Here is a 14,024-nt window from a genome sequence, read left to right as displayed (position 1 = left end):
AGTGCTTTGATGGCTGCTTGGCTATCTGACATGATAGCTATGTTCTTGATTTTGCACCCTTTAGACAAGTTGAGTTGATCTCTCGATTGCATGGACTTTAGCTTGGAAGGTACTATCTGAATTCGGTAAAAATCAATCTTTTTTGCATAGGACATAATTTTTTTGATAGACAATTTGAGCAATTTATATGCGGGCGTGTGAGTTTCCTGTTTAAATAAGAATCGATTGATTTGATAATCGATATTCGGTACTCGATCTCAGTATCGATAAGCTGTCGAGTTGCTGTTATCGGAAGGGCTGGTGCTCGCCTCGCACATTTGGGCTGGAGGTAACACGAACATCGTCCTCGCCGCTTGTCTCGGTTCCGTCTCGTGTCCGCGTCGAGTTTTTCATTCCGCCGAGTCGCCTTTTAAAGGTTTTATCCCCCGGGGAACGGGGTTCGAATCCGCCCGACTCATGCGATTTCCTCCGACCTCCTTTTATAAACGATTTTCGAGATGATCTGCGAGGCGGACGAGTTCAGCGAGATATTCAAAGGGGTTTTCCCTTATTATTTATTATTTATATTGCCGTTGATATTTATGATGTCGCCGGTGGGCGCCTCTCATGAATACCCCGTCTACAGGATGCATCAGTTCGACTTGCACGGAGTCTCGAGAGGTGAGCAACATCACATTTTATACACCGCCCTACTCGACTCGGCCCTTTCTCTTTTCCTCCCTTTCTCTTTGGACCGATTCCGTTTTACAAGAGAAAATTCTTTCTTCCACGTCTTTATCAAAAAATTTGCCGAGTCACGTTTGAACAAATATGAAACTGGATTAATCGACTGAAAAACAAAACAAAAAAACACCCGGCATGTGTCTCGATTCGGTCATTTCTTCTATTTGTCTATTTTTTCTTGCCGACCCGTTAAAAGTCTTCATAAGTAATTATCATCTTGAATAAAGGCACGCAATGAATTTTAAACGATAGAAAGACAATCAGCATTTTTGTTCCTGTTTTACATAAACACGTTCACTCTAGTTAGCCTCACTCAAGTTACCTACTATGATTTAAGACTCACTGATCAATACGACGACCATATCTGTAGTCTGATCATATCTGATTATCTTGGTTTGACTATCCTTGATGCTCTTGTCAGATAAAACGAACCATTGCTGATCATCGCAAAATAAGTCTGACAGAAACAGCGAGAATGGATGGCCGGGATCAGAAAGGCTTCATTCTAGTTCACCGATGCTTGTAGGATCACAATCTAAAGTCCTTTCTACAATCTGAGGTATTGTTAAGTTACAAGTTTGTCACTTGTAAAGAATTAAATGACCCACTGAACAATGCGACGACCATATCTGTAGTCTGGTCATTTCTGATTATCCCGGTTAGCCTATCCTTGCCGCACTTGTCAGATAAAATGAACCATTGCTGAAGATCACCAAATGAGTCTGACAGAAACAGCGAGAATGGTCAGGTTGGGATCAGAAATGGCCGTACAAATTTCTTACATGTTATTGCCTTAGCGAGAGATAAGTTTGCTCATTTCATTATAGTTCACCGATGCTTGTAAGATCACGCTTTAAAGCCATTTCTACAATCTGATGTATTGTTAAGTCACTTGTAAAGAATTAAACGACTCACTAAGCAATGCGACAACTATCTGTAGTCTGGTCATTTCTGGTTATCCAGGTTTGCCGCTCTTGTCCGATAAAACGAACCACTGCTGATCATCGCAAAATGAGTCTGACAGAAATAGCAAGGATGGACAGGCCAGGTTGATCATAAATGACCGAAGTTCAAGTCAGTCAGACGTCAGTAAGAAATATTACATGGAGTGTTTATCAATTAGCCTTTCTTAGGTATCATCTTATTTCTTATGTATTATTGTTTTACCAAACGGACAGTACTGTATCCAGGCTACCCTGGTGACATAAGATGTCATGACATCTCGACACGTATCTTGTCCATTTTTGTCATGGTAATTCAATGGGCCAGTGAAGATTTTCCTCAATCCTTGCCTGATGAAGAGAAAGATAGCTTACTTCTTCATAGAATCGAGCTTCTACGTTCTAGCATGCCCTTGGAATTTTCTTTGGTACTTCCAATGTATAATCCATTTGGAAAGGTTTTGTTATGTCTCATCATCTCGACACCCAATGGTAGTTGGACATAAAGCCCCTCCTTCACAACAGGATTTTTTTTCCTTTCATCCAATATACTGGTAATGCTACCGAATAATGGAAGGAATGAGACAAACCTATTTTGCCATTAAAGAATAAGTAAAAATTTTTCTCTTGATCCTAAAGAAATCAAGATTTTTTTTATCCTAAACATTACTTTGGCTATTTAAGTCAATAAAGTATCTCAAAATGGCTCTTGTTGAATTATACTACTAACCATGGCTAACAAGTTTTGTTAACATATTTGTTATTGTAGATTACAGGTTTATAGAGTTACTTAACTTATTAAAAAGATTCTATAGTTTTTTATTGTTATTTTTTCCAGGTTGCCGAGTATCTAGCATAAATTTAGAAGCTCGATCATTAACAACTTGGAGTACACAACGACATTGTGTTGTTTCGAGATTGACCAACTTGACGGCTTTGCATTTATACAAGATCAAAGAAGGCGCTGGCGGCCTTCTGATAATGCTGCCGAAACACTTAAACACTTTGAACGACGATGAGAAAGAAGTGAGAATTTTTCTTTTTTTTTAATATGCGTTGTGTGTTAATGTATAATTTTTCAGGTACTACACGCTTTTGAACACCAATACTTAGGAGAAGAAATTCACATTCCTGTGTATTTTGCGTCATATTCACCAGAATTAGAAGCAATTGTATCTGATATTGAAAGTAACAAGATATTAGAAATTCAAAAAAGCACTGCTTGGGATGGTAGATATTTTCATTCAATACAAATAACACTCGTCTGAAAGTAGTTGATACATTCCAATTTTTTTTTTTTTTTTTTTTTTTTTTCAGCAATACTGAATTCATTATCTGCAAATGGATATCAGATAGTCATTACTGCTAGTCGGCCTTCGGTTAAAACTGATGCACAGATCCTCTCCATGCAGGTATCTCTTTAAAAAAAATTATAAACTAAAATTTGTAGTCTTAATAATTTAAGGTCAAATTCAAAAATATTAAAATAAAATTTTAAAACATCAGCAATCAATCAGGGAATAACTTTTGGCCATTTATTTTGCACCTTAATGTGGTGCGTAAATAAATTCTTTGGTAGTGTGGTAATTTTTTTGTTTTTTAAAACTTCTCTTATTGTCTTATCTATCTAAGGTGTTTTGAAAGACTTCAAAATATTTAAAAATATATTCAAATTCTATTATTATTCAATAACAAGCAATGAAAACCTAATGATTCATTTTTGGTGGGGTGGCTGAGTCCGATTGTTGCTTCTTTTAAAGTTATTTGTTTAATTATTTTTACTAGTAATTTATCAGTAAATATTTCTTGATAACCATTGTTTTTAGTTGAGGTTTTAATTGTTTGTAATTCCTTTTTATAATTAGTAAGTGGTAATGGGAGGTTCAACATATGGTACATAAGCCATATGTCTGTTTCTTTATGGACAGATTTAAGTCTAAAAAGTTTAAAGAACAATCTTCATTTATTCTATGGTGCTCTCCCCGATCATATACATAAAATATCATCTACATAGCATTATCAAAAAAGGACAGATTAAATTAATTTGTTATTTGATTTGAAAAGGATTTTTTCAAAGTTATCCATTAATATTTCAGCACAAAGTAGGGATAATGGAGACCCCATTGGTAACCCTTTCATTTCATAAAGTTTTTTATTAAATTTACAATAATTAGATAGTAGGCATATATTTAAGAGGTCTATTATATCCAGTTTTCCATAAGTTTTTGTTTTATTAGTTTAGTAATAATAATACTTTATTTGACAATTATTATAAATAGCAAAACATACCCTTTTAAAAAATGTAAGTATTTACAACGATGGAATGTCTGTCTGCTTTTATTAGTTTAGTATATTCTTTAACAAGGATATTGTAAATAAATTAATAACATCAAATGCCACTAAATCACAGGTTAGAGGTATATTTATGTTCTTTAACTGTTTTATCAATTCTAAAGTATTGTGAATACCGAATGTAGGTTTGAAATTGATGTGGGTTTTAATTATTTTATCTATTGTTATCGCGTGTTAGTGGCATGGAGAATCATAAAAGGGCACTAAAGTACATTTGCTTAATTTAGCACATAAAGTACAATATATAATTTCAAATATAAACATACATATATTATAGCACCATTTTTTCCCCTCCAAACACATTTTGACATTCTTAATAACTAATTAAACCATATACTATATATATTACAATGCAAAAAAGAAATTACATTATTTATATTTACTTAAATTATTTTTATATACACATTATTGCAAATATTTACATTATTACAATGCTTACTATGATACTCTCCTTCAGGTATTATAATTATTTATTTTAAGAACCTTTTGTGTCTCTAAGCCATTACACGAAGAGTAAAATTTCAAAAGGTTAAAAAGTATAAACTTTCCCAGCCCTTGCTGTTCATTTATTGGATAGTTCTTCTCGTTACAGAACGCTAGTATTTAATTTTAATGTGAGGTCTTTTTTTTATTACTTTACAGTCATTATTGTTAAGGAATTCTTCAACTTTAGAAACGTATTTTTGATAGAAATGCTGATTGGTGGAGTGATTGATAGATTGAACGTATTCTTGGTGTTCAATGATAACTATACTATTTCCTTTTTCGGCTTTTAAAATAACGTTGTTACTTTTTAACTTTTTATCGATAGAAACCTAATTGTATGTGGGATATTTAATTTTTTGATGTTTAGATTTATCAAGTTTGGGTTAATTACTTCAGCACATTTGTATTTAATATTTGTATTTATTTAACTGCAATTAACCAATGAACCAAGGGATAGTAGTTTCATTGTATCTGGGTCTGTTTTCGAATCAAATTTTAAGCCTTTATTTAATAAATTGGTTTCTTCTTTATTTAGGACCGTTTTTTTTTGTTTCCAGTAGATTGGGATAAATTTGATTATGGTACATGGTCAAAAGTTAAATTTTTCATTGATTAAAAAAAATACCATGGATAAAAAAATTAAAAACATGAAGTACAGTACACTTAGAAATACTCATAAAGGTCAAACAACTCCAATATAAGTTTAATAACATGGTCGTAAATAAAGAAAAAACAATTTATTAAATAAAGGCTTAAAAATTTTTGTAAAATATCTATTAGCAAAGCATTTTATATATTGATTTCTGTCATTAGCATTTGAAAATAAATTCTGCTTATTATTGAAAACTTTTGAGTAAGGCATTGCTGCTTATTGCTCCAAAAGATAAGGCCAGATGATTCAGGATGTCATCCTCTTCCACAATGTTCAGCCATAACCATACATACAGCAGCTTATCACTGGTTTAAAGTTAGAACTGAAATGGACTCCACTTGCTGATACTTTCTATAGCCCTGACCTATTGCTTGGTGATTTTTGCCACTATGGACCCCCTTAAAAAAGCTATGGAGGGACAGTAATTCTGAGTGTGATTGGTTCTTTTTGAGCAACTAAGTCGTGGCACAACTCTGTTCATTTGATGATGCCAGGTCTAAACCTCCCAATTCACTGGGAAGAAAATGTATTTTCCGAGGTGAAAAGGTGAGGTTATTTTCAAAAATAATAGATTTGTTCCAACACGTTACAAATGCCAACTCAAACTGTTAGATGACTTTACTTTTCTTTTTTTTTTAATGCTCTCATGATGCATTGAGGTGCCATATCTGAACCACCAATTAGTCAGTTTCATGCTTTGAAGCCTTTATTGTACTTGGCTTGTATTAATAATAACTATAGTCATCATACCACAATTTTTTTGTGACAAGGATAAAGTATCTGTCGAAACAGATGAACGAACATTCAATTTGAACGAATTCAAAATTTGAATTCCTGGTCAAATGTTTATCCTCGATTTTGTGAAATGGGCAAAACAATATGATAAATGTCATTTTGTCTGATTGAGATTGATCTAGCTTCATTATGAATATATCTTTTACGTTATATCTTTTTTTTATTTTTTAGGGTAAGTTGATTGGATACGGTGTTCAAGACAAGCTGCCTACTATCATTATAGTTGCCCATTACGACAGTTTTGGAGTATCACCTGTAAGTAACTCGTATATTAGAAATATTAGTACCTAACTTTAAAAAAAAAAATTTAATTTTTTTTTTAACAATTGTTCATAGAACTTATTTACGTTTTTGTAGGATCTCTCATATGGAGCGGATAGTAATGCATCAGGCGTAATTATGTTACTAGAGTTAATACGCATATTTTCTCACCTTTACACAAATTCTTGGTCTCATGCACGGTTTAATATCATGTTCCTGCTTTCTGGAGGTGGAAAGATAAATTACCAAGGCAGTAAAAAATGGCTCGAAGACCAACTAGAAGGTGCAGAAGGTTCAGCAATCCATGTAAGAATAATTTTTTATTATATATTATTGTGACAGCATAATACAATTTATAGCACAACAAAAATAATTAAAATATTAAAATCGAAAAATCAGGGATAAGATCAGTCTTTAAGAAAAGAAAAACCTTCATCAAGCTTGTAAGGATTATATACCCTTCATCAGGTCTTTGATGCTATCATTAATAATTCACAAGATTAGCAATTATGAACATACACTTACAGTACTGAAACTTATTGTTTCAAAATACAGTGAAACTTTCCTTAACGGACAAATTTTGATTCCCCAGTGTTTCCCTATTAATTTCTTCACTTTAAAATCATCAATAAAATAGACACTCCCTATAACAGATCGGACAGCTTTTACTATTATATTCTGACTAAATCGCCCAAAAGTGGACAGCAGCCTCCTGAAAATGTGGCACTTAAAAAAATTAATATAATTAAAGTGAGTGAAAGTAAAAAAACTATGGATAGTTGGCTGCAAAGTTTTTCATCAGAAAGATCCAGGCCAGTGAATTTCTAAAGATTAAAAAGGAACCTAGTGATAAATTTTAACAAATACAGAAATGACTGATACCACAGATTTTTTAAAAGTCTGGTTCAGCCGTATACCAGGATGTATATGAATGGTTTTGTCATGCTTGCGCTTGTAACATACCACTTTCTGGTCCACTTATACAAGAAAAGGTCTTAGAAGTTGCAAAACATTTAGGGCTGATGGATTTTATAGCATCTTCAGGTTGGCTCGACAAATTTACAGATTTAGAAGAACACAGCATAAAATTTATTTTAAGACCATTAGTGAAGGAGCATCAGTAGACATCGAGGTTATCGTACAAAACTTGATGGAAAAATTTAAACAGTATTGCACTCATTTTGAACCCAAAATATTTTTAATTGCTATGAGACCCACCTTATTTTTTAGAGCAGGTAGTAAAATCCAAAGCCGTTTGAGACTGAGCTCTGTCAGTTATGGGGGATAACGACAAAATTACCCTTGTCCGGGTCACACAAGGCAGAGGGGCAGTGAAGAGGCCAGATAAATTGGTTAAGGGAAGTTCTATGAGTACACCAGTTGACCCTGAACTTTTTTTGGCATACCAAATGGCTAGGTAAAGAAGGGAGTCTAGCGAGTGGGAGGTTCCCCCTTGTCAGGGCGCCTATAAAAAGGTCCAACAACTGGGCAAGGTATGGAGAATGCTCTCACCATCACCCTCCTTATACCTCTCTTGTGTGTACCATACCTTTGACATTTACACCTTGGTCCTGGTCAGTAATACTTTCTCTCTAGTTTCCTACCCATGTACCATGTACAAACAAGCATCGACCTGCAGATGGAAGGAAGCCTGATGTCATCTGTTGGTGTGAGGATGGTAGAGAAGAAGCCAGCCCTGAAGGGCACACATAAGTGGCCTTAACAAAGCTTTGATATCTAGTAAAAAACATTAAGCTTAATCAATTCACTAATTTCGTGGTCCACTTGACCAATTAATATCTTACAATTAAATAAGGCTTTCAGTTGAGATAAAAAAGTCAATGGCACGAGCGGGATTCAAACCCACGATCTTCGGCTTGATACGCCGCTGCTCTACCACTTGAGCTATCGTGACCTCGATCCACTAGGACACCAACTTCCCACCTCAACCACACCTTTTGAATTTTCCCTCCTTTTTGCCATTTTTCAAATGTCGTGTAATCAAGTCGATTCTCGGCGACAAATGAAATGGCCACGGAGAGCTTTAGTGAAGGTATACTTCTTTTTAAACTTATTCAATTCACTAATTTCGTGGTCCGCTTGACCAATTAATACCTTACAATTAATTAAGGTTTTCAGTTGAGATAAAAAAGTCAGTGACACGAACGGGATTCGAACCCACGATATCCGGCTTGATACGCCGCTGCTCTACCACTTGAGCTGGGGGTTCGAATCCAAAGTCCCCTTTGGCCGACATTTTCATGAAAAATAACAAAAACATGTTTACAATTTCTCTATTTGGCATCAATGTTCATAGTGGGCAAACTGTTTAAAATGTATGCAAGATAAAATTTATGTATTCATGGTATATATTAGATGTAGGAAAATTTTTTAAAGTAAATAGTAGTTTTGTGTATTATAACAGAAGTTTCTTTTATTTTTGTTTCAGGATGCACAGTATGTCATTTGTTTGGACACGGTTAGCTCCAAAACTTTATATTTCCATGTTTCAAAACCACCTAGAGAAGGGACACCACTTTTCAGGTTTTATAAAGTTAGTATTTAGGATATCACGAGAAAGATGTGTCTGTGTGCGCACATACATGTGTGTGTGCGTGCATGTATATGAATACATAATAACAGTAAAAAAAAAATTTCAGGAATTCTCTAAAGTCACTTCAGTGCCTGTTGAATTAATTCACAAAAAAATTAACCTTGCCGATGAGATTCTCGCATGGGAGCATGAACGATTCAGTATTCGGCGTTTACCAGCCTCAACAATCTCATCTTTTAGGGTAAGACAGAAATTTTTACAATTTGAATGAAAAAAATATTTTTAAATTAAATGAACTTTTGTGCTAATTAGGTGCTTTTTGTCATTTTTTTTTTTTTTTTTTTTTTTTATAAACATTTTGTTTATGATTTAATGCCTTTCTTGTACAAAATGACCAAAATAATTTTGTAAAATTGTCCATGATTTGTTTTTAAACATTATAGAGTAAGTTAATTAATAACAAATTAATTTTAGAGCTATAAAGATCCAGAAAGGGGAACAATCTACGATGTTTCTGACACTGTAGATACAAAAAGCTTAGCTCACAATATTGGATATGTCGCTACAGCTTTGATAAGACAAATGTATAATATTTCGGGCCCACCAGCAACGTTATCTTCATACTTGGTAAACCGATTAGTAATTTGTTACAAGCTGTCTGAAAAGAAAATAACACTTTCCATTTCTATAACAGAGTGCCGATGAAGATATGATTAAGACGTGGCTTGAATTTTTAACTTCCCGCCCTCGTTCTGCCTCTTTGATTTATGAAAAAAATAATCCTCTCATTAAAGGACTTCATGAATACATGAATAGGTGAGTAAATTAATTATCAAAACTAAATTGAATACAAAGCTTTTTAAATATATATATATCTGAAAATTTGATTGTTCAGGTATCTCGATGATGTCAAAATATCTAGTCAAGTTGCTGACAAAAGAGATCCTGAATTTGTTTTTTACGATGCTACAAAATCTACTGTACATATTTACAGGTAATTTTGGTTAAAGTACATTTAATTAATTAATTTTTTTTATTATTGATCAACCCATTTTCACCTAAATTGAACGTTTTTAAAATGAATTAATACTAAATTATCAATGTGCTAGGTCAATATTTTACTTTATATTTCTTTCTTTATTGACATTTGCCTCCATTTTGATACATGTTTTATTAAATTGTAAAACTATATTATGAAAAAAATATATAATTGATTTATTATTTTTTAAGCAAAGTATGGTTGAGTGGGAAAAATTAGATCACACATCAAGTGGTCGAGCACGGGGGTTTTCAATTGGATTTCGGAGGGACCGAGTCACTCTTGTGATACTTAATTTTTCAACTTAACCAAACTTTGCATAAAGTACAATAAATAATTTAAAATAATTACTTTGGTTAATATGACTAACTGAAATATATATAGTATATACTTGTTTTATTATTAGAAAGACTTTTTTTTTTAAATCTATCATCTTATTTACTTCTTTTTTTTCAGTGTGAAACCTGCAATATTTGATTTGTTTCTGACATTGTTAATCACTTTATACCTGACGGTGATATACTTGATTATACAGGTAAAAATTTTAATGATTTCATAATTCATTGAAAAATAACACTATTATTCTAGTGAGTAAACAACAGTTTTACATTTGCTTTTTTTTACATTATTTTTTTTATATTTTTTATGTGAATAACATCTGCAAAATCATACCCAAAGAGCCTTTTGAACAAATTAACAATTTTCTCTAGACAAAAAAATCTGAAAAACATTAAAGTATAACATGTTTATAAATGAAAAAATAAGTTGCTAAAAAACAAAAAAGCATATCGAAAGTTAAAACTAAAGAAAAAACCACAGCTAATAATTGGGAATTAGTTAAAAATGGGGCCCTTTCAAAATTTTAACAGTTTTTGAGCCAGTAAACTTATACAGGAAATAAACAAAAATTCACCGCTGACTCATTTGGCAGCTCCGCGACTCCGGCGAGGAAAAAGTTCATCGGATAGTGAGTGTTGTAGAGTGTGGATAAAAATGAATAACTGGGTTCCATCCTCGTTTATTGTTATGGAAAATGAAGTTCCTTTTATGGCTTCTTATCAGCCTTCTAATATCATATAAGTAAAAGTATCGGGGAGGAGACCAGCAAAGAAAAAAGCTAAAGTTGTCATTCTTTCTGCCTATTTAATGCCTTTATCACGACCATATCCTAATAAAGACAGGTTAGGTTTAGTGTTACATTTAGGGATAGGTTAGGTTAGGTAGGGTTAGAAGTAAGGACAAGTTAGGTTAGTGTTAGATTTAGGGACAGGTTGGGTTAGAATTAAGGACAGGTTAGGTTAGTGTTAAATTGAGGGACAGGTTAGGTTAGGTTAGGTAGAGGTAGAATTAAGGACAAGGTAGGTTAGTGTTAGATTTAAGGACAAATTAGGTTAGTGTTAGATTTAGGAAGAGGTTAGGTTAAGTAGGGTTAGAGATAAGGACAGGTTAGATTGAGGGTCAGGTTAGGTTAGGTAGAGTTAGAATTAAAGACAAGGGAGGTTAGTGTTAGATTTAGGGACATATTAAGTTAGTGTTAGATTTAGGAAGAGGTTAGGTTAAGTAGGGTTAGAGTTAAGGACAGGTTAGGTTAGTGTTAGATTGAGGGACAGGTTAGGTTAGGTCGGGTTAGAATTAAGGACAAGGTAGGTTAGTGTTAGATTTAGAGACAGGAGGTTAGGTTAGGTAGGATTAGAGTTAGGGACAGGTTTGGTTAGTGTTAGATTGAGGGACAAGGTGTTTTTTTTCCAAGTAAGTATGAAAGTTGTGTTCTATTTTAGGGAAATGTTCTGAGTCCAAAGAGATTCATTGATTTCCACCCATGTATAAAGATTTACATCCGACAAGAAGAAGAAATTTTTTAATAGAAAATAATAGTATTATGAGTAGGGGACATAGTGGGGGATAACAATGGAGATTACCCCATCCCAAAAATGCGATAAGTTAATATGCAAGGTGCCGGTAATGGCCATAGATGGCAGGGAAAACAATTAATTACAACTATGTTAATGTAATCCAAATGAAACAAGATCACAAATTCATGAGTTTGAAATAAGCCTGTTGTGATTAATACAAAAATTCATATATTTTCAAAGTAAACACAGCAAGAGTGTCCGGTTCTTTTGTCTTTAAGTGTATTCAATGCTACTTGATAGAAATGTGAACTTGGTTGCATCATATAGCCTAGAGTAGAGTGAAGTTCCGTGACATCGGGCAAATGTGCATGGGGGTAAACCATTCTTCTGGAAAATTGGACATCGGATTGACGTCAGGTCATGCCTGTTGCATCGGGAAGTGTGTGTCGCCCTTTTACAGAAATAATATATCAAATATTTGATTAAAAAGGTAGTTGTTACAAGGTACAAGTAGGTAGTTGTTTTAATCATAAGCCACTGGTGGTGGATCAGACAGAAAACATCTCCTTAATTTAAGTGGTAAAATTTGTTTTTCAGTTTTGTTCAAACTGCCTCTTATTTTTCTAGTAGTTGTGCTACGAAAGTAGCCTGTAAGTTTGTTTTCTAGCTTCCCATTTCTATTTCATATTTTATCTCTTCCCTCTTTTTAAAATGGACCATAAAAGTGCATTGATGTTGGCTCTTGGATCTGGGGTAGTTGGAGCTGGTTTGCTTCTCCATCTGCTGCAAATTACTAATGTAAAAGAAAGACAGTTTGGTTTGTTTAGATTTATAAAGGTATATAGTCTAACGGGTTTATTTAAGCTAGTAAGATCTATTTAACAATCTTTTTATTTAATTGTTTCATTGTGCTCGTGTTTTTATTACTAGTCAAAATAGTCTATTTATATTGTTTAAAAATGTTCTAATCGCCAAAAATTCTCTTTAAAAATTGTTATAAAACCTCTCAGGGGAAAAAAATCCCTGTAAAACCAGATCACCGCCCAGCGGTCCATCCCGGAAACGTTATAATATAATTATAATTATAACGGCTAAAGATCTGTGTAAGGGGACCTGTTGTGATTGAAAAAAAAATATTATTTATTTAGAAATTTATTAAAACAAATAATGTGATAAATAAAAAATAAAACAAATAAAAGCAAACGCTGTAAGAGGTTTTACACCGAAAAATACAAATAACAAAATCACAAAAGGTCAGTTCGGGCTAAAATCTCGCGCCGTCAAGAATGACTAGGAGTTTTGAATATTTTGTTAGATGTGCCATCATTCAGGCCCACTCCTCAGACTGATAATGGAAAATAAATTAATGGCTAATTAAGTCTTAAATTTTGATGAGGGCATATTAGCAATAATTTTGATAAAAATGTAATTCCTAATTTCTGGGTGGTGTCCCTTTATGGGAAGTTCGACTATTCGTACTGTTATATTACATATAAGGAATTGTAAATGTTAATATTATTTGCATGTTTCAATTTATAAATAATTACGATATTTTCAGAATTTTGGACATCTGTATGGAGTATTTGTACCTTCAAGGAAAGTAAAAACTCCATAGAACATTCTTGGAAATTGAGACTAGTTGAACTCCATAGCATTAAGTTAAAGGATATAAGTTCATCAATTGTCGTGTAAATGCTGCTCTTTGAAATGTCAGTAGTACCCTTTTATAACAATAATGGATGATTCAGAAGTAGTTTTCAATCCTTTAAGAGTGTTTTAAAGACAAGGTGAAGTCATTGGTGGCTTTGGTTAGATTTTTTTTACGTTTAAAAAAAAGAAAGATTATTATTATCTTTTGTGTTATTTCCCCTTGTATCCCTTAAAGGAATGAAAAATTGGCTATTTATCTAAATTTCTAGATATATATTTCACAAAAAAAGACTTAGTAAGAAGATATTTACAAAGTTGATTTGTGTGAAAGTCTATTTAAAATTAATTGCATCTTGATAAAAGAGGGGAAATTAAGAATAGAGTTGGAATGAATCTGACGAATTAATCGAGTATTACAAAATATATTTGATTCCTTCAATGAAATATATATAAAACAATAAATTAAGAATCTTTTTTTTAGTACCCTATTTAAAATCGGTTTTTCTATTTCCTCCTTTATTCTTACTTTCCTTGGTCAACGGCATGATTGTGTGAACTTTGTATTTAGTCAGACCGATTACTTTTGTTTTAATTTGTAAGTAAGTTAAGCCTTTTTTGGATTCTCCTTCTTTGAGATTGAGAATATTGTTGATTACATGTTTGTTTTTCCCCTAGTTTGGTTTAAAAATGTAAGTATAAAGTATACAGGGAAAAAATT

General features: G+C 32.9%; 1 protein-coding gene across 1 annotated transcript; it reads left to right on the top strand.

The window, feature by feature from the left end:
• The first annotated feature begins 286 nt into the window (after positions 1 to 286).
• Positions 287 to 13,369, top strand: LOC106663358 (nicalin-1). The gene is made up of 13 exons (XM_014388164.2): positions 287 to 660; positions 2,503 to 2,690; positions 2,747 to 2,894; positions 2,982 to 3,076; positions 6,121 to 6,204; positions 6,307 to 6,516; positions 8,660 to 8,764; positions 8,871 to 9,005; positions 9,239 to 9,391; positions 9,459 to 9,580; positions 9,660 to 9,758; positions 10,260 to 10,338; positions 13,215 to 13,369. The coding sequence occupies exons 1-13, from the start codon at positions 498 to 500 to the stop codon at positions 13,269 to 13,271; spliced, it is 1,638 nt and encodes a 545-aa protein (XP_014243650.1). The 5' UTR covers positions 287 to 497; the 3' UTR covers positions 13,272 to 13,369.
• Positions 13,370 to 14,024: the final 655 nt, after the last annotated feature.

Source organism: Cimex lectularius, unplaced genomic scaffold (assembly GCF_000648675.2).
Source record: "Cimex lectularius strain Harlan isolate CLEC.00 unplaced genomic scaffold, Clec_2.1 scaffold78, whole genome shotgun sequence".
NCBI classification, from domain to species: Eukaryota; Metazoa; Arthropoda; class Insecta; order Hemiptera; family Cimicidae; genus Cimex; species Cimex lectularius.
Note: the sequence above shows the minus strand (reverse complement) of the source record. Positions and strands in the feature narration are given on the sequence as shown.